We start from the raw sequence: 20,972 nt of genomic DNA on the forward strand, positions 1-20,972 counted from the left end.
ACCACATGAGACGATAAATTATAGACTGGAGACATACCGGCAGAATGAGGGGGGAAGGAATGAAAGCAAAGGGGGAACAGAAGTAGATGGCAAGAGGAGGAGACGGAAGTAGAGACCCAGAGAAAGATACTTAACATAGGAACAGGTGTTGACTTTGAAAGTCAATTGTATGTATGAGAAACATTTGAGTAGATAACGGAAGTGGGAGTGAATGTCGAGTTAAATCAAAACACTGTTGCACCAGCATGTGTCTACGCCTACAAGAACGTTAACCTGTAATATTGTCATCAGTGCTTTTTTTTTTTTTTAAATCAGCAGGACTTAATCTGTGAGGAAAATTAATAGTAACATCTCTCAATACACTTGTTAATGTTTTGAGGCCACTATTAGATTAAAGACTGCATACTAAAATAAAAGAGAGGCACTTGAAAGCTGGCACCTATAGAAACTCCCTGGAGGAAAGCTGAAGCAAAACACGAAAATCCCCTCCAACTCTTCAGCGTTATGGCACTCGCTCCAACTCTGGTGAACAGGGAATACTGATGAAAGCAGGAAGTGTTCCCACAGGAATGCAAATGAACATGTTTCTCCTCTCCCTTAGACCTACAGATACTTAGCATGCCCACACAAATAACTTTATTTTCCAATTAAATTTCCCACATCACTCCATCCATCCATCTACCCATGGTGCTACTCTGCAGTCTTCCTTAACTACCTCTCATCAAAAGCCTCTGTTGTGGGAGATTTGGTGAGACCGATGAAGAGGTTGGGGTGAGTGTTTAATAAGGTCCTTATTCCTGCCTTGTTTCTATTGTGGATTGTTTTTTTCCAAAAAAGAATTTAAATGGAACAAAAAATAAATGGAGGTGTGCACTCTTATTGTTTCCCTTTATCAAGGGACAACAGGAGCAGCACCTGCTTGTATAATCTGTCAGACACACAGGCAGCTCCTACACACTCAAATACACACACAATGCAGTGATAGCACCCACTGCCAGGCCATTTTATATGATCCAGCCTCCTAGAAGCACTTAAAACATTAAGCACTTAACAAAGTTTGTCTTGCAGAGGTTGATGCATTTTCCCATTCAAGGCCTTTGACTACAAGCTCTTTATGTTCTCAAGGATTCTGATTGTGTAACGCTGCAGAACCTTTATGAGTAGGTTTGGAATGTTATGATGTAATCACACTTATAATATAGTATCTGTTTTTGTGTTATCCTTGTGATATAAGCAGAGATTGTACATGCATTATTAAACGGGAGAGGCAGTCAAGGAAGTCCATTTCCAACTTGGTGTAATCATAAAAGAAAAAGTTTAAACCATGATGAAAATGACAGACTTGACCAGATAATAGTTGATTCTGAAAATCCACAATGTTAATAGCTTTGCCTTAATAATTGAAGTCCTGTACTCAATGACTTCCTGTGCGTTTATCAGTTGTCTGCTTAGCATTACATGTCGTTTTAGCTGATGTTTCAATCCAAAGTGACTTGCAAACAATTCAATACCATACACATGCCTACAGGAGAAATTGGTGTAAGAATCTTGCCCAAGGACACTTTGACTGCAGAGCTAGGAATCAAACATCTCCCCTTTTGATTGGTAGACTCCCATTTACCCCCTGAGATGAAGTTGCCAGAGCAGGCATATATCATATCAGTACAACAGAAGAAAAAAACTAAACAGAACAATCAGTCTAGAGTCATGACTTATGGCTCAATGACCTTCACCAAGCATGGAACCAGCATGAATCTGACCATCAACAGCAAACAGCCAGCAGGTAACAGCTTAGCACCGTCCACTGCTGGAACAAAGCCAGCTGAACTGGAGCGAGAAGGGAAGGAGGAATCTACAACAGTGTGTCTAAAAGGATACAGAAAAATCCTGGTGTGTAATTCTTTATCCCTACATGGGATGTAAAGGAAAACTAAATGAGCACATTAATTCCTTCGTTCAGGTTGGTATGTGGATGTAGGAATTATCTTCAACTTCAACAGTAGGATTCCTACTTGACGTTTAGCATCTAGTCATATTGCAGCACGTTATAAAGAGTGTAGACCTCAGTGCTGGAGCCCACAGCTTGATTCTCCATCCTCTGCGAACAAACACCAGGCAGACAAATGCCTGAGAGGTGATGGTGAGAATGAGTGAAGCACTGAAGCAACAAGAGGAAAAACTATTCTTGACTCAAATAGCCTCACATCACAGTCATGAGTCACAGTCTGCCGGGTTACAGCTATCAGTTACGTACATCCAAGGGCATTAATTCATTATCAAGTAGATTAGCATAGCTTGATAAGGGTCGGTGCTACACTCTTTTAGATTTGTACACAATACACTTAAACTTCTATAGCTATGGCCATTGAGATAAGTGAAACTTACTTTTGTAACAAGAGAAGTCAGACAATCAGAGGTTATAAACAAGCCAATACCAGACATTAAATAAACCACTTGATTTGAGGGTAAAACTGAAAGTAAGCACAAGACAAAGTCCGCAGTAATCTCACCTTTTCAAAGAAATCTGTATGAAGAAATAACCAAGGCTGGTGGTAATCAAATCAAGTAGAATCATGAAATATGTCTGTATAGTTTCAGGGTCGATTTTAATCTTTTCGGTTTTGCCTCTTAAGATTGTATTAAATAAACTCAGCAATTAACTTGGTGAGCAAAATATATTTATAAGCTAAGATCAATATTTTAAAAAATGACCTAAGCTGTAATAAATGATGGTTTTGATGGTGATGGTGTCTGGCAAGGTCGTAGAGACATTCAAAACTGAAATGAAACACTTAACGGGAAGCTAAACAGAGTCACTGTTTCTAAGATCAAAATAAGTTCACTTCACAGTTGATTCATCTTAAGAATATTAACAGCACACTGTGTCTAGACAACTTTTACATCTTCTGTCCTTGAATTGCTCCACATGAGAGTTTAAGTAGACTTCTTAAGTGATGTTATTGAATGACAAAGTCAGACCTCATGTGTTTTCATGACTACTTTACTCTTAACCGTATCAGGGATATTATGTCGGCTGTATAGCTTGTCACTGTCTCCCTGTCTCAGATTCCGTCTTTTAACCTTCCTCTGCTACGACCGCTCAATTTGTCATGGGCGCCTCCAGGGGAAATGACCCACCATTATCTAAAAGCTCTGAGTTCATAATTCACAGCTTACTGCCTTGCTTACTTAGGAACGGAGAGGAGTCCATCAATAATAGCTCTATTATCTCCCATTTAGACTGTCAACCTGTAGCTGTTCTCTGCTTCACTCGACAGACTTTCAGTTGACAGAAAACATTTTGATTAAGGACAAAAATGTGATTCACTTGTTTTGGTAAGATGGGTGAACAATCACTCGAGAAAAGTGGCAGAAATAAAGCGCAGTGTGAGCTCAGACATCATGGGTTAGGGCATTCGGGCTGATGTACCAAATGCCTCATAGGAGATCCATTTCCACTTGGCTGGCCACAGATCCAATAAGCAGGAGAGAAATCCCTCAACCAAATGTCAGTCAACGCCTGGATGTTTCACCCTGCCTTGCTCATCGACATTAATTTAAGATCCGTGACAACACTTGAAATGCTAAATAAATGTAATGGGTACCTGGAAAAAATGAGTCATGTGTCACTGGTCTCCACGATCAAATGTTAAATGCCAAATTGAGCAATTATGCTATGGTGCTAATCCCTATGTTTCTGTCCATTTTCACAGATTACACACAGCCTGATACTCGTCTTGAGCACACAGCATCATCGCGGCCAATTCTGTGTGGTCCATTTCAGAGTGGAGTCTCTGATCAGCCATGTGTTTATTTACTAGGCAGTCTATGCCCTCCGCTCCTCATCATTCTCTCACAGTGCCAGCCCCAGATACTTCTCATCTCCCATAAACTATCGGTAAGGCCAGAGCGATGTAATGCGGCCATATTTACAGCCCTAAAAGGAATTGGAGGTTAACAATGAGTCCTGGTTACTGCGGTTTATGAGCTGTTGTAATATTGCCACTATGATGAAAGTCTGTGTCAGGTAAAAGACAATGGTGCCACCTTTTATCTGAAGCCTCCTCACACTCATCCTCCCTTGCTCTCATCTCCATGACCTTATTTGCAGGCCTTTACCCTGACTAACTGGCCAATTACCGCCCACCTTATTAATACCTGGGGAAGTGCATGGAGTCATTGCCCTGCCCTTTATGTGGTACACAGGGATCTAGAAACAAACAGGGATACGATTCAAGTCCAAGAAGTTGACTGCATCTTCAGGGATAATAGATAGAAACATTGTATATACTCAAAAATATATGTTTTAATAAACTGCAATGTTTTATTTTACAACCAAAAGTTTCTCGTTTCTCCCAAACATGGCAACTGTCAATCTTTAGTTTTCTTTTCTCCAATGTTGTTTGTGTGTCTGTGTAAATAACCATCGCTCTAACATCTGTGACTGTCAAGCAAAACACCTCTGGACACATGCGTGCTTTCATTTATCTTCCAATCAATAATAATGAATCACATTTTCAGCTGCTCTTCTCTTCTGTCTCTTTTTGTCCTCCAGCCTTTTGTGAAGCGCCAACCCTCCCTCTTCTCTTGCCTTCATTACTCTTGCTCTCATCAGGTATGAAAGACGAACAAGGGGAGCCTCGAAAGCAATCCGAGGAATAAAACTGAGTACATGGCTCATCCATATTTACTGTACAAACACACACACATACATGCCCACATGCTTGGTAACTGGTATATTAACCAAATGCACAAAAACACACCTGGCTTTATATAAATGTAGTGAAACAGAAAACATGGTAACTACCTCGGAGTTGGCACGCACACACACACTTTGTGTTCTAAATCAATTCAAGGTTTATCTTTAAAAGCAGGTGGCCAAAGAGATACTCCATGTCCTTAATATATATATTTATTCAAAGAAACACTCGGTTGGTTCCTGTAATTGCCAAACCTGACACACTTTGTCATCTATTTAAGCAGCAATCTTGGTGATTCGCAGGCAAAGAAAGAAAGGTGCAGAGGGAAACATTTGCTGCTCTGTCGCAGCCTTTCATAGAGGCAGAAAGGAATGTAATTACTTCCTGCTCCTCTACCTCTCACCTCTCTTTACTTCTGATTTTCTCTTGTTTTATTCCATCACCTCATGCCCTCCAGTTTGTCTGTCCACGCCTCAACCCTCTCCCATCTCTCTCTACTTACCTGTTATGTGCTCAGATTTTCCCACCCTAGGTTTTTCTCTCTGCTGCTCCATCCATCTCAAAACAAACAAGAGGGGCATAGGATACATTTACTAGGTTTTTATAAAAAATAAGCATCCACATTTTTACCGCACCAAGGATACCACTTAGCCCTTTCTTTAACTTGCACTTTAAGAGAGGCAGCCGGAGGCCAAAAGTATGAGACACAGAGAGGTGAAACGAATGGAAAGAGCGTCATTTAGACTCTGTGTTGCAGGTCTCCAAAAGGCCCTCATTAAAGTCATTTAAGCAGTAGGAGAAGCACCAAAATCTTTCTCCGTCTATGTGTGGGTGACAGTCCTTGCATCTCCCTGCTGTTTGTGCTGCCCAATTGCAATAAGGTCAACCCACTTCCTATTCATCTTGAGTGCACACAGCCTTAGGGGCTTTTCTGTTTGATTTCATCCGTGCAATTTTGGTTTCATTGTCTGAAATTTCTGAAATGGCAGCTTTAGTGAGCTATTAGTGCAGAACAAAACATTAGAGGAGATTAACAAAGGAGGCAAACAACGGAGAAGGGCCTCTGTCTCCCTGACCCATATTACAGCACTTTAAACACACCAAACCATCCTCTTCCCTCTCTAACTTTCACTCTCTTAGACGCCTGTCTGGTGTTGAACTAACTTTGGCTATCAGGTCTGCAAACACGGTTGACAGCTTTGGCCTTTGGCACTGACATTTTCTAAGTGAAGGAACGCTCTCGTCACATCGACTGAAACTGTCAATTATGTTGCTTTGGATTTCCTCAAGATGCCCGTGCTGAATGAGCAGCCAGGGAGAAATGTGAAACAGGGTATGTTACCTACACACACACACTTATGAGGTCAAACATTGCTAAAACAAAGAGCTTATGAATGGGCTAATACATTATAGATGAATAGAAATGGGTTATAGAGCCTTAAGGTTTAGCACACACACTTTCGAGAGGATAGAAAGAAAACAAAGCAGTGTTATAGATAACCGTTAATAGAGTTCAGTCTATTTTTTATAGATCGTAAATCCAACTAAGCACCTTCTGCAACGGGCCAATTCTATCTCCTATATTGTAATTGCGATGATTTAGAGTGTGTTTATCGTCCGAGTGTGAACACAGTTCGTCTAAGTGATCATTATTAGAAGCAAACCAAATCTATCACCCGTCGTTTAGCGAACAAATGACAAAGCGGTGCTATTAAAATTCATAAAAGCCTTGCCATAAACTTTCAGACACATTTAAGTGACTTCAGCAGAATGCTTACAGTGCAGCTGAATATTTGAGTTTCAGTGCGGGAGACTGACTCCAAGAGCCGCTTTTCATTTAACTGTTACAGAAGACGAGCCCTAACGCTATCAGGCAGGTTTTAGAGTTTAGAGGAGGGACGCTCCAGCTCCACTTGATGACTCTTATCTCTCGGAGCACATTTCCTAAAGCCTCCACTTAAATCGATTTTGAAGACGACTGCATTTTACGGAATAAGATGTATCGTCTTTTGCTTTCAGATGCTGCCCTAAGCTAGTCAACAGAAATGCAGCGATATCCTAACAATTTGGGTTTTAACTTTGGGCTTAAACTCCTGCAGCCACAGCTTGAGCAGAGTATCTTTTGTATGGTGTACTGAAATAATGTTCAATGCTGATGTAGGTCAGAAATCAGTGTGACAACCATCTAACAGAGAGACCGACAATACTATTAGATAAAGTAAGACATTATAATTTGGTTCTTAATTATCAGTTACATACGGATAGAAGACAAAGTAAGACCAGATTAAATCCTTTCTTGGAATAAAGAAATTAATTTTCTTCATTTGAATTCAATCCACACAGAAGCCTCTTAAGCATTTCCTTTATAGCCCAGTGTAATGATGGTTGCTAACAGGCAGAGAGATAAAAGCTTTTTCTTCACAAATACCAATAACTTAATTTGATACATGCCATTACTCTGTGTCCGTCTACATCTCTTGCTCCACAACTGTTTTGGCTTCCTTTATATCAAAGTAGCCAAAATAGCCACAGCCAGCCACATGTGTGAACATTTAATTACTGCAGATTGCTTGCGTTCTTGGCCAGATTCCTTGTACCTCAGACACCTGAGCCTCAGGCCAAAAACCATTTCAAGGTAGAGAGCCTGACAACATGAGTGGCAAGTGCTGGCCTGGAAACCTGCTCAACTGAGGTTGAGAGAAGTGGGACTAATAATAAATTGCCTGCCTCAAGGCCAAAAGATGAATGGTGAAGAGAGTATTAAAAGTGTCATTACTTTACTAAAGAACACAGGAAACTGCTTGATTCAATTAAAGTGAGAAAAGAGTGATAAAGCAGAACAGTGTGATTTTGACTGCTCAGAAGGCTTGTGGAGTGATTATTTTCATTGCTTAACTTCACCTAGTTTGCCGTTTATTTTCCATTGATCCGACACCATGCATCTACTTTCTGCACAGGCCTGCTCTTCAATCTTTTCTCTCGTTCTCCATTAAAGGTAGAAAAGATAGATATGATTTGGTTTGTAATATCATATATTTTATAAGATAATTGAACCGGAAATAGTGCTGTGATTGTTGTGTACCAGGCCCTTGTTTGAAATAGGAGACTATTTGCTATTAAAGCAATTTGTTCAAAGTTTATTCACATATCTTTTACTGTATTGTTTGCTCATCAGATTTCATATTTAATTGCTCTTTTAGAGTGGCGTGCTGCGATGCCATCTCTTCCTCTTACTCCCACCGCCAAATGACAATCTCAATGAAGAATGATTGGCAATTATGAAAAGAGCAACACCAGTCCAATTTCATTAGTTTGTATTATTTCTTAAATCTCAGAGAGATCACACTCTCTATGATAACAGTTATTTTCATGTTGCCCCCAGATCGGACAAGCAGAAATACTTTAAGTAGTTGTGTTTAAATATTTTAACTGTACATTTCCCTTTACCCCAACTACACTCCATATATCTTTTTGTAATACTGTTTAGCAGACATAACAATCAGACTGAAAAGCATTTACACTGACTTGTCACAGTTTTTGGAGCAATGTTGATAATAATCCTCATTTGGAACTTTTCAGTATGTCCAAAATTGCTGTGCTTAACCATGAAATCCAGCCACTGTGAGCGGAAATAAGAGTTTGAGTGTCAAAATTCTCCGAGGCTTCTGCTGCATGTACCGAGCAGTAATGCTCTCTGGAGGTGGTCCAAACTCTGCTGTTGGATATAGTCTCCTACTTGGAAACTATCACAGAAATACATGCTTGAGGAGGAGGTTAGATTGTATGATGAATTCACAATATATTTTTTATTCTGCCAGAGCTAAAACCTTACTTTTATTCAGGGCAGAGGATGGGGTCAGGAGGCCAAACTTTAGATGGGTATTAATGAGCAAAAACAAAAGTTTCAAAACAATAAAATCTGATTACAAATTCTGTAATGTTCCCCACCTGTACCAGCAAAATGCATATCCACCTTAACCTGTATCTCTTTTTATAGTGAATCATTCTTTTTTTGCTTCCAATTAAAAAAGGACTGTGTTGGAGCATTAATCAGAATGTGCACAGAGCACCGAGCCCTGTGTTGCTGATGATGATTAAGAAGCGGGCCGCGACTGTTGCTGCTCTGATGAGCTCTTCCATGAGCAATAAAGCCCTACTGTTGATTCTTAGGAAAGTTGTGGGTCTGTGTGCTTGGGTTGTGACATTGTATTAATATTCGTCCCAGAGCGGTGAAACAAAAACAAAGAAAGACAGCGATAAAGAAAGACTCACTGCAGCATCTTCCTCCCTGCTGTCGCTGGTGTCCTCACTCTTGTGGTGGCCGGCGGAGGAGCGAGTGTCCCTCTTACGGCTGGCGTCCGTCCCCTCCGTCTGTCTCTCTCCATCTGGGACAAGGTGAAAATATGGACACCCCTTAGAAAGCCAGCAAGCATCGTTATCATCCCTTTTGTCGCCGCCATCATCTTTCTCATTGTCATCATCCTTATCTCCCGTTTAATCACCATCATTAACAGCATCATTCTCATCTCTACCATAATTGTTATCATGAATATTTTTATTACCATCGTCATGGTGGTCAACAATAATTTGGAGCTATCACACTTTTTTCTTCCTGCCGAGCCCCTCTCGTGTAATCAAACCCAGATAAAAGTTTCCAGAGGAAAGGAGATTAAGTGGAAAAAAATGTAATTGGAAAAGCGAACAGAGACACAAGAGAAGAATAAAAACCAGTCCGGAGGGGAAATGTGAATAAGGGGGAGTAAAAATGGGAGAAGAAAAGGAAGCGATTGTGAAACAGAGAGATATAAAGAATAGCTTTTCTTGCTGCGAAGTGGAGCTGTTAGGATGCTGTCATGCCACAGATGGATTATGGGAGTTTTGCTGCACAATGATGACAGTTGCCTTGGCCGGGAGAGAACAAACCGGAATTTAAATCCACTCATTACGTGTGTGTGTGTGTGTGTGTGTGTGTGTGTGTGTGTGTGTGTGTGTGTGTGTGTGTGTGTGTGTGTGTGCGTGTGTGCATGGGAACGTGTGGTATTTGTGTGTGTCCGTCACAGAGCATATGGTCAAAATTGCTTTGTGCTTCCAGCAAAACACATGCACATACATACACACACACACACAGTTTCATGGATGATCAAAACAGAGCTCAATTCAATATGGAGAAGTAACAGGATATTCAGAACTTTATGAGCGTCTGGTTATTTGGAGTTACAAGGAGCGAACGGATACTCATAAGGTTTTCTATAAAAAGGTGTTGTACCTCTACGAGGACTTCATATAAAGGGAATCCATATCCCATTCACGCCAACCTCTTTTTATTTCTACCGCACAGCATTGGATCCACTTTGGCCAACATGGTTTGTGAATGCACAACCTTGCTCGGCTCCGATAGGCTGCCATAAAATGTGGCGCCAGTCCCCCATAAAAAGCAAGAAGGAGGAAGGGGGAGGTCTTTGTTTGTGTCCCAAATGCATTACAGTGGAAGTGGTTCATTACTGTCTGCTAATCAGAGGGTGGCTGAAGTGTACACACACACACACACACACACACACACACACACACACACACACACACACACACACACACACACACACACACACACACACACACACACACACACACACACACACACACACACACACACACACACAGGGATGGATTGTGATTAAAAGACAAAATGGGGAGAACGAGCGGCTATAAAGCATAATGAGAGCTAATGGTTTTCCAATATGTCCCCTTAACAATGAATCTGAGTGGGCTGAATCACAAGGGGGTTGTGTGTGTGTGTGTGTGTGTGTGTGTGTGTGTGTGTGTGTGTGTGTGTGTGTGTGTGTGTGTGTGTGTGTGTGTGTGTGTGTGTGTGTGTGTGTGTGTGTGTGTCGGGGTTTGGATTTGCAGAGATTGCAGCAGTCAAGGAGAAGAGGAAAGACCGATAGGATCATGCTCACTCATCATTCACGTCAAGTGTCAGATAGGAGACAGTCGAAAAACAGTGAGAGATAACCACAATAAAAAAGTAGCAGAGGCTAAACTCTGTACACCGTCCTCTGCATCCTGTGAAAGTGCCCAGCAAATCTTCCTCCATTCTCTTTGCAATGTCAGATTCCGAAACAACTGAAATAAAAAAAAATGTCCTTTGATCTGATCTCATCATCATCTTTTGCTTAATACATTTAGTGGAGGCAGTATCCAGATTCTCAACTCATGGCCTGCCATTCAACAATTCACAATGACAACAAATGATATCAAAATAGTAATTTTTTACTACATTTTCTAGGGGACGATCTCCCGAACCACCTGACCGATGTTTGGGCTTTGATAACTCCCCTCTGGCCTCCTGTCATTTTGCAAAAGGCGTAAGCATTACTGTATTTGCATCTTTCTATCAGAATAAATTGTGTTATACCTGTTCTGACTTTCTGAGAATGCACGGGAAAGGTCATCCCAATTCAAAAAAAAAAAAAAAGGATAACACTAAGCAATACAAGTCGAAGAGGCTTTCAGCGAGGGCCATTTCCTTGTCGAACAAGCAGGAACCTTGCTGTGAAAGCTGTCAGACGACACGGACAGACTAAGAACAGCCTACAGGGCATATCAAAGCTCCCCAGATCAAAGAGCAAACACCAAAGAGTAGCCGTACTCAAGTTCGTCTCACTTCAAGCCTTGTTTTGTTGAGCCAAAAATAGCGGGACACTTCAACTCCTGACTTTTGATCTGACTATGTAACTTAAGCTCATTTGTAGATGGAGATTTCATATTTCTCCAGTAAAAAAGTGTTTGAAGAAGCTTTGTATTCAATTTCATGAACTTCATCAAAAAACAAGAAGGATTACAATAACAAATATAAATCTTCATTTAGAATGTAACAAATTACATTTAATAGCCCCAATGGAAAATAAATAAAAAATCCATTTTTTTGTTTACGTTTATCTACCCTTAACAGTGTATCCGAGCAAACAACGCTGCAGGAGCCAGGTGAGACTCCCCCTCTCCTCACCTCTTTTATGTAAGTATTTACCTCAAATATGAATGAGCATGCGGAACATAAAAATGTGGGATGACTTGGAAGTGAAATGAGTGACAACTTCAAAACTGTAACATCAAACATTTAAACATGTGTTGCAAATAACCCACATTCCAAGATAACTTCAAATATATCTTGTGGATCAAAAAAGAGCCATTCTGTAAATCAAAAGGAATGATTTCTACTTGTATACTATAAGGTAATAGGAATGGCCTAATCCATCTGAGCTTCCTTTGTTACACTTAACAAATAGAGAAAATGTTTAAAAGCTTTAAAGTTTTTGGGAAAGAACATCACCTGAAAACATCCTTAAGATGGCACAAAGTAGTCGGCCAAAATTAGGAGAAAAACTTCTACAAAGAATGAACTTTTATACCATTCGCTCTTCTTCTTCAAGTCCCTCAAGCATTGTCTTTTGAAGTCTAGGGAGAACAATGTTTGAGTGAACTTATTTCCTGAGAAAATAAGACTTCTTAAGCACTAAAAGTACAAACTGCATCTCTGCACCCTATGCAGAGCCGCAGGAAAAGGGCCTTATCGAATAAAGTGAAAAGAAGAACACATTTTCCGCAGCTACTTATATCATTATATAGTTTAATCATTAGTTCTCCATTTGGTAGAGTCTCTTTATACGGATAAATGTTTGACAAGAAAAGAAATAACATTAACTGCTAATATATTCTTCTAATAAATTCTATAACAATCCCATAAGGGGATGACAATGAGAACGGCAAAGCAATATTGTGTGCGCGAGTGTGTGTGTGTGTGTGTGTGTGTGTGTGTGTGTGTGTGTGTGTGTGTGTGTGTGTGTGTGTGTGTGTGTGTGTGTGTGTGTGTGTGTGTGTGTGTGTGTGTGTGTGTGTGAATGTAAGAATGGCTGTGTGTACACATGCTTACAGAGATGGTGCTTTAATTTCAATGAGTCATAAATAAAGTCCCCTGTTGGCAGGAATTCTTCTTTCCCTATTTGTATACAGTAGTTTACTCAGTTTTGATTTGCTGAATCTAATAAACAAATGTGAAAAGTTGATATTGTTTGTTTTATTTCCTATAAACTGATGCATGCCCTGTCCCGAATATGAAAGTATTAGATAGCACCAATTAGCTTTGCTCCCAATGGTCCAACTTGAGAGTAGATCGATTCAGACTAATGCAGATCACACCGTTCCTAAATCAATGTTTGTGTATTTATATTTATAGCTTGTTCTTCTTCATGGTGGTGCTTTGAAAATACCTTGTTTGAAACGTTACACCATGAAAAACATACTGGTATCGTTTGTGTGCAGATCGTTGTCTTAAATCAGCAATACAAATGAGGTTGGTCTTTCTATCTGAGACTAAAACGGCTGTTCTCTAAAGCAGGGGTTTTCAACCGGTGGTCCGCGGACCCCTGGTGGTCCGCGGCGGCATTGCATGTGGTCCGTGACAAGAGCCTATGTTGATCAGTTCACCATTGGTTTTTTTAAATATAAATTCGCTTTGATATTTCAACACATTTCCAGAATACCGTTACATATCGTGAAAAATATGTTTAAAATAATATAAAGGAAATTCAAGCTGACAGAATGTAGCCTTGCGCCTATCCAGTCTATGGTAGCCTGTGATTCGCTAATGGTAATGAGTTGCGTCGCTAACCTCACTTATTATTCATTACGTACAGTCTTGCGAGCAAAGTTGACACACATTTATAAGCATAGCCGACGAGAGTATTTTAAGATAGGTTGTAGTACAGCAAACATTTGTTACATATGTACTAGTCTAGCTATATATCTAGCACCAATGGATCGTTTTGTAGTGAGGAAAGTGCCAGAGGGACAGGCTGCCATGACAGAGGGTCAGGCTGCCACGACAGAGGGACAGGCCGCCACGATAGGGCAAGGACAGGCTTCCGAAGCGTCAACTTCGCAAAAAAGACGAAAAAGAAAATACAATGAGGAATATGTTAAATATGGATTCACAGTGACGACAGACAGAGCAGGAGAGGAGGTACCACTGTGTTTCGTATGTTCAACAATTCTCTGTAATGAAGCTATGAAGCCGTCGAAACTTACGCGGCATATGGAGACGCATCACGTCCACTTGAAGGCCAAACCCGTTGAGTACATGCAACAGATGTTGCGTGATTTCAAAGGACAGCAGGCTACCATGAGGAAGAGTGCAAAAATAAATGAAAACGCACTGAAAGCATCGTATCTGGTCGCTCTCAGGGTTGCAAAAAGTAAGAAGCCCCATACCATTGCAGAGCAGCTTATATTGCCAGCAGCCATAGATATGTGCAGAGCTATGGTAAGCGAAGAATGTGCCAACAAATTAAAAACTATTCCGTTGTCAGACAACACAATCGGAAGACGAATTGGGGAAATGGCAAATGATGTCAAAGACCAGCTGATGGCAAAACTTCAGACAGTTCTGTTTTCCCTTCAAATCGACGAGACGACAGATGTTACTAATGATGCGCAACTGTTAACATTTGTGCGATACGAGGACAGTGGCACTATGTGCGAGGAATTTCTTTTTTGCAAACCACTGCCCGGGCGAACTACCGGTGTAGAAATATTTAAAGCACTGGACGATTTTTTCACGGAGCACAATATCTCGTGGCAGAGGTGCGTTGCATTATGCAGCGATGGGGCCCGAGCCATGAGTGGCAGCAAGACTGGACTGTTTGCGCATGTAAGGAGGGTGGCTCCGGGGGTAATTTGGACACACTGCCTGATTCATAGAGAGGCTCTCGCCTCCAAAGATCTCAGTGTTGAGCTCAGTGGTGTGTTTGATGTCGTTGTCAAGACGGTCAACTTCATAAAACGAAACGCATTGAATACACGCCTGTTTTCATCCCTATGCCATGACTTGGGAAGTGAACACAGCTCTCTCCTTTATCATTCAGAGGTGCGTTGGCTGTCTCGCGGCGCTGTGCTCGCCCGTGTGTTTGAACTACGCGGAGCTATCTACGAGTTCTTGTGCGAGAAGCATTCTGATCTGGCTTCCAATTTCAACGATAGTTACTGGTTAACTAAGCTGGCGTACCTCACAGATGTTTTTGCAGAGCTGAACAAGTTGAACAGCTCCATGCAAGGGAGAGATGCAAACGTCATGCAGCTCTACGAGAAGCTCGACGCATTTGTGAAAAAAATGTCAAAGTGGATCGAACGAGTGGAGAGCAATAACTTGGCGATGTTTCCTTCAGTTGAGGAATACCCTGACAGCACTGACATCAACGACACTATATGTGAGCATTTGAGGAAGCTTGTGCGTCAATTCGCAAAGTACTTCACTGATTCGGAAGAGTGGCGCCGTGACAGCAAGTGGATCCTGCTCCCATTCAGTGACGATGCATCAGTAGGGTCAAGTCTGACGGCTGTGGAAGAGGATAAGCTGATTGAGATGTCCACAGACTCTGTCAGGAGGCATATGTACGACACACAGCCCCTTGTTAAATTCTGGATAAGTTGCCAGACAGAATTTTCACAGCTTGCTGCAAAAGCAATGAGGTGTCTTTTGCCCTTTCCAACCACATACCTGTGTGAGAGTGGTTTTTCTACACTGGCGTACTTAAAGAATAAGTACAGGGCTAGGCTTGATCCAGAGAATGACATGAGACTGTCTCTGTCTACCATTTCGCCACGAATAGACAGGCTGTGTGGACTTCACCACGCCCAGATATCGCACTGACAGGTAGGCCTAATTCTCCCATGTTTTCACTGTTACGACCCTGGCGGGTTTAGGCCCCGCCCTGTGTTAATGGTAAGCCTGTTCTCTCTCCCTGCTTTTCTCAATCTCTCTCTGCTTTTCTCAATCTCTCTGTCTCTACAGCAGGTGATTGGTGACAGGTCTGTCCTGGCTGGGTTATAAAAGCCCTGACCAGCCAGCAGTTGAGGCTGCCTTGGTCTTCATTTGTTGGATTTTGGTTCTCCGGTGTTGTTGGATTTTTGTTCTCCGTTGTTGTTTTGTCACACACCTAGACTGACTTTGCATGACATTTTTAGTTACTTTTCCCAATACTGAATTGCACAACACTTTATTATTCTTTATTCTTTCTTTAAAATAATCTTTAATTTAATTTAATTTAATAAATCTACTTTTATTATTATAAAATCTGCGTGGCCTCTCTTTCATGTTTCATGCATTGAGCTATGCATGTAACACCAAATACACACGCGCACGCGCAGGCACATCAGTGGGCCGCGGATTGCTTTCTAGTCCGAATGGTGGTCCCTGGGACAAAACCAGTTGAAAACCCCTGCTCTAAAGTAACCAACTCGCAATGCAATAAATAACTCACCAACACAAAGTTAAAAAGGACTGAAAGAACAAGTTTCCCTGCAGGCATTTCCACACACACACACACAGAAAGAGAAGCCTAGAGGGAGGTGGGTCCGAAGGCTGTGGAGAGCAGCAGCGAGTCAGGACTGAGTCCCTGGACTGTGACAGGACTTCCTCAAGCCTCCAAGCCGCCTCTAATGAAGTAATGAAGAGCACACTGGCAGGTTAATGGAAGCCAATCGACTATGACTTTCGCCACCCGCAGGAAACCAAGAGGAATACTAATCATTCAGGAGCCTCCTCTCTCATGATCTGCCTAATCTGTCCCCCCGCGTCAGAAACAGCACTATTTACCGTGCAGATAAGATGGAGGAGAGCAACTTCTATAACCTCTAGAGGACAGAGATAGAGACCCCTTTTTGGAGTGTGTGATGGATTGTATTAAAAACTACAATAAACAGTAGTCTTATCCAAGGTTGATGTCAAAGTAATCTCTAGACAGAGATGAAGATCGGGGGGGTGGATTCTCCAGCTTCCTTTTAATTTGAAAAATTAGTAATAAGTTCACCTTGTCTGGCTGCCCTTTCAAAATAACGATATTCTAAACTCTATAGCTTTCAGCGAAGTGCAGCTGTCAGAGGTTTCATCTCAGATTCCCAGTTTATATGTACATGCGTGATTCAGTGTGCATACAATACATGCATGTGTGTGTGATGCATCTGTGCTTCTCATTTGATCTTTAAACAAGACTGACCAGGTTTGACCAGGTTTCAGTGCAAGGTGATGCTCTGCTGTATGTTAAGTTATAGACAGAATGTTGATACAGCCGAAAGCTAATCGCAGAACCAAAGAAGCATTCAAACGGAGATGCAGGAACGAAGATGAAGGGGAGTAAGAAGAAAAATTAGGAGAACAATGAACATTATAGAAGAAATCTATAAAAATGTGGTGGTTGAGTAAGACATCTTTACTTTAAACCTATGTGACAAAGTCCAGTCATAACAAATTACATAATAATAATCAGTTAGGAGCCCTCAGGTTCATTTCGGAGTGATGGCCCTCTGGTAAACATGGTACATAATAGCACACAGTCAAACCGAGAAGCTCAAAGTGGTTACAGAACAACACCAACGGCCATTTTCACAATTTATTTGCCAGTTTTATCTCAAGAGAGGATTCAACATGGTGTCCTTTGAAAAGTCGCAGTCAAGCAGTCTTAATGCTCTAATCGAGGACAACAGAGCACAAGAAAAAAAAAGCTTCATGGTTACGGAAAACCATTAAATTGTACAAAAGATGGTAAAATATTTCTATTTTGTTTTTCATGTTAAACATTGCCTGATGAACATCATATAATAATTTCAGAACCACATTCAATGATGTGTAGTCATATTAGGAAGTGATATCATTTTTAATTTATATTAAAAAGGATGCAAGTAGTAGCTGAAAATGTTCTTCGATGTCATCTCAATAGCATATTGCACTAACAACAGAAATCTTATCAATATCTTCATAATGACCCTCCATTTAATCTCACGCTCAATATGATTTTCATGGATAGAGTCAAGGATTTCTAAATGTATTTTAAATTATGACACTTTATGACACTATCCTTGTTAGAGATAACCATATGAAAAATGCTTGAGTACACTCCCACACTGAAATGAAGCACAACATCAGGTATCACGGGGCCTAATTTGTGCAAGAAAATACTCCCACACAGCTACCACTCACCTGTTCCTTTGACATAAGGCAGGGCTGATGGAAGACTTTGTGCCATTTACTTCAAATTCTCACCCAGAGTTCTACATTTAGCATCAAAGATCCAGATCATGAGACTAGGTTTAAAGTATATACACTGTACACTTGATCATTACAGTTTGTTGACCATATGGTGGTAGCTTCCTCCTTTTTGTTTTTGCTAGCTGAACAAAGAGTGACACTGTTGTTGCTTCTCTAGGTTTGATGAACACATGCACTTCGTTAAAGCACTGTTTAACTGAGCTACATACATACTCCTGTTAGCTACCTGCCCCTGACCTTCATCACTGTCAAGGTGGTTCTGCCTGCTTAAGCTTTGCCGAGTGCACATTTTCTTTTTCTTTAACACATTCAATTCCCAGGAGGTCTGCTGTGATGCTGGAACAACAACAACAACAACAACAACCTCTAGCTCTGCAACGTACCTCAATCAAAGTGGCTTAGCTTACGCACAAAGCCAGTTCTAATATGTACTTTAACAACTAATAGATCTATTGACTTTGTGGCGTCATGCTGATTAGCCGTTTGAAGGATTTTTTGCATCGGTGAGCAAGTTAAATATTGTTGGTGATTGGAAATGATGAATAGGAACTGAAAATTGCATGAAACTCTAAACAGGGAAATTACGTAGAGAAATAAGGTTTGAAAGAATTCTCAAAAAAAAAGTTCAAGGAACAGTGTACAAGTGCAACAGCATGCTCCATGTAAATTATTGACATGGGCGATCTTCTCAGTGACGTAGGCCATACTCCCCTTAAGCTAGCACCAGCAGCACAGGAGCACATTAAAATACACCCGTCTCCTCTACTCCCACCATCAGGGGACAAGATTAAAATAGCATAGGACGACGAAACAAGAGGCTTTTCAGAACGCAAGAGTGGGAGAGAGACCGGGAGATTTAGCGAGAGGGGGAACAGGGTGCAAGGGGTGTAGAATGCAAGAGGGTGCCGGGGAGGAGATTAAGCTGGAAGTCAAGGAGGAGACTGGTGCAGACTGTTAGAGGAAGTGAAGTGGGATACAAGGACGAGAGTCTGTGAGAGAGAAGTAAAGGAGAGGGCGTACCCACAGGGTGACAGCCTACGATTTCCTTGCATGTTCACCCATTCAATCCCTTATTACTCAGTCAGCCATTACTTGATTGACTTGGCCATACACTCCTTCCCTCTATCCCTATATCCCCCCGCTACGCAATGTGTTTTCAATATACTTTTTACAAGTGAAGGGAATATAAAGTTTTGCAAGGCTTTTCACTATGCATTCAGGCATGACATTATAAGACCTGGTCGACATAAGGAAATGGAGGATTTCAAACTGATGGGCCAGTATAGTTTCTTAATGACACGTTTTGGGGCAACAGCCAAGCATGTGTGCACACACACAGGTGCAGGGTGGCGTGGCAGGGGGCAGCACAAGTGTACCATGCTTCACCGGGGCCACGCTGGCTAAATGGATCTAGCTAATTATAGCAAATAAACTGCACTGATCTGTGCCATTAGCCAGTCAGTAATGAAGCAGAGTGGTGGGCTGCTGTGAAACTGATGAATAAGGCTGAGTGCTGCACTCCCTGGCCTTTAGTTTAGCTCTAACAACACAGCCTTCTAAAGAAAGCAGGAGTGCATTAAGAAAAACAAGCATAACAAGGCCATGGAGATGAGCTAAATAGAGAAAAGAGAGGGGCAAGAAAAGACTTAGGAGTTATAGAGAGAAATTAAATGGGGGGGGGGTGTACAGAGGCAGAGCATGTAAGAGAGCGCTTGTAGAGCAGAAAGAAAGAGGGATTGCAGAGATGCTTAATGTGCTGGAATATGGGTCAGGGGCAAAAAGGTCTCACTGTCTTCCTCTATTCCACCATCTCTCCTCAGAGCCCTGGTAATGTTTTACACTCCACTAAAGCTGCCACTTAGGAAAATTCAAATAATGAAAAAAAAAAAATGCTTGGAGTGAAGACAAACAGCCCGAAAACAGAAAATGGCATGACCTTTCTGCATGTTAGGCTATGAACACACACGCAGGAGATGCACACACAATGATACTCAGAGGGTATTGTTTTCAATCCATCTAATAGAATCAATTGAACATTAGCACTGCAGAGCAGATAAGGTTTGCGAATGGACAACACTTGGGATGAGAGGATTCTGTAGTGCATTCAAAGGGTGGTTAGTGTGTTTATGTACAAGTGTATGAAATATAAAAGACAATATCTGTCCCTCCATTCATGCATATTTATCTCTACTTAACACAATGTGAAAATGTAAAGAGTGTCATTAGGTAGTCAATATATTACAATGGAGGCTGTGAAAGCCAGGGTGTGCCTACTGCGTACACCATCTCTGCTCCAGTGAGGTTTATCCCACTTGATCTATACTTGAAACTTAAATAAACATTTTGAGCTCTCAGGTTTTTTCATTCATCTCACTGTTGGCAGCTGAACAGGGACCAGGACATCCTAAAGCAAGCATTGTGAAAGATATTTCTAAAGAAACTCACCCTATATAGGGTGCAGTGTTGATAGACTTCTCTGATAGTAAATACTGAGGACACCATCATTGACATCTTGCTTTATTTTCTTGACTGACTTTTTTAGGGGCTACTAAACTGGAAGGCCATATTGGCAAACAGTTCAAAATGAAAAAAAAGCAGAGTTTTTTTCTGTCAATCTCCCATCTAGTTGGTATTTGGCCATAGGCTGCGGAGCAAAACAGTCTGATCCCTCTGCAGTCTGCCAGCCCACTCGCCCCGCTCACCTCTAAATGGCTGTCTGCCTCTCCCCATCTCCTCCTGCTGCTTACTGCCCGAGGCCTCTCTGAACTCCACCGGCTGTCCAGAGGCCTATACGGTCTGCTTTTGCCCTACTCTGGGTTACCATGGAGACAAGAGTGAAGGAAAACATTTCCATGATGGTCAATGGCTAAAAATGATCTCAAGAGAGATAGACAAGAGGGACATACAGAGATGAACGGCAGCACCCAAAGTGAATGGAATATACACTTGAGTTGCGCACGCACGCACGCACGCACGCACGCACGCACGCACGCACGCACGCACGCACGCACGCACGCACGCACACACACACACACACACACACACACACACACACACACACACACACACACACACACACACACACACACACACACACACACACACACACACACACACACACACACACACACACACACACACACACACACACACACACACACACACACAGTATGTGG

At 41.6% G+C, this 20,972-nt stretch overlaps 2 protein-coding genes across 2 annotated transcripts in view; one reads left to right on the plus strand and one right to left on the minus strand.

Annotated features, from left to right (window-relative positions):
- Positions 1-20,972, minus strand: part of b4galnt4a (beta-1,4-N-acetyl-galactosaminyl transferase 4a) — a 125,682-nt gene that overhangs the window by 75,138 nt on the left and 29,572 nt on the right. The window contains exon 2 of the mRNA XM_063877244.1: positions 8,973-9,085. Coding sequence (XP_063733314.1) covers positions 8,973-9,085 — 113 coding nt within the window. The remainder of the gene's footprint in view (positions 1-8,972; positions 9,086-20,972) is intronic.
- LOC134860311 (protein FAM200A-like) lies at positions 13,083-15,969 on the plus strand. The gene is made up of 2 exons (XM_063877258.1): positions 13,083-15,405; positions 15,544-15,969. Exon 1 carries the CDS (start codon positions 13,321-13,323, stop codon positions 15,400-15,402), a length of 2,082 nt encoding a protein of 693 aa, XP_063733328.1. The 5' UTR covers positions 13,083-13,320; the 3' UTR covers positions 15,403-15,405; positions 15,544-15,969.

The sequence above is a fragment of the Eleginops maclovinus genome, chromosome 2, assembly GCF_036324505.1.
Source record: "Eleginops maclovinus isolate JMC-PN-2008 ecotype Puerto Natales chromosome 2, JC_Emac_rtc_rv5, whole genome shotgun sequence".
Classification (NCBI taxonomy): domain Eukaryota; kingdom Metazoa; phylum Chordata; class Actinopteri; order Perciformes; family Eleginopidae; genus Eleginops; species Eleginops maclovinus.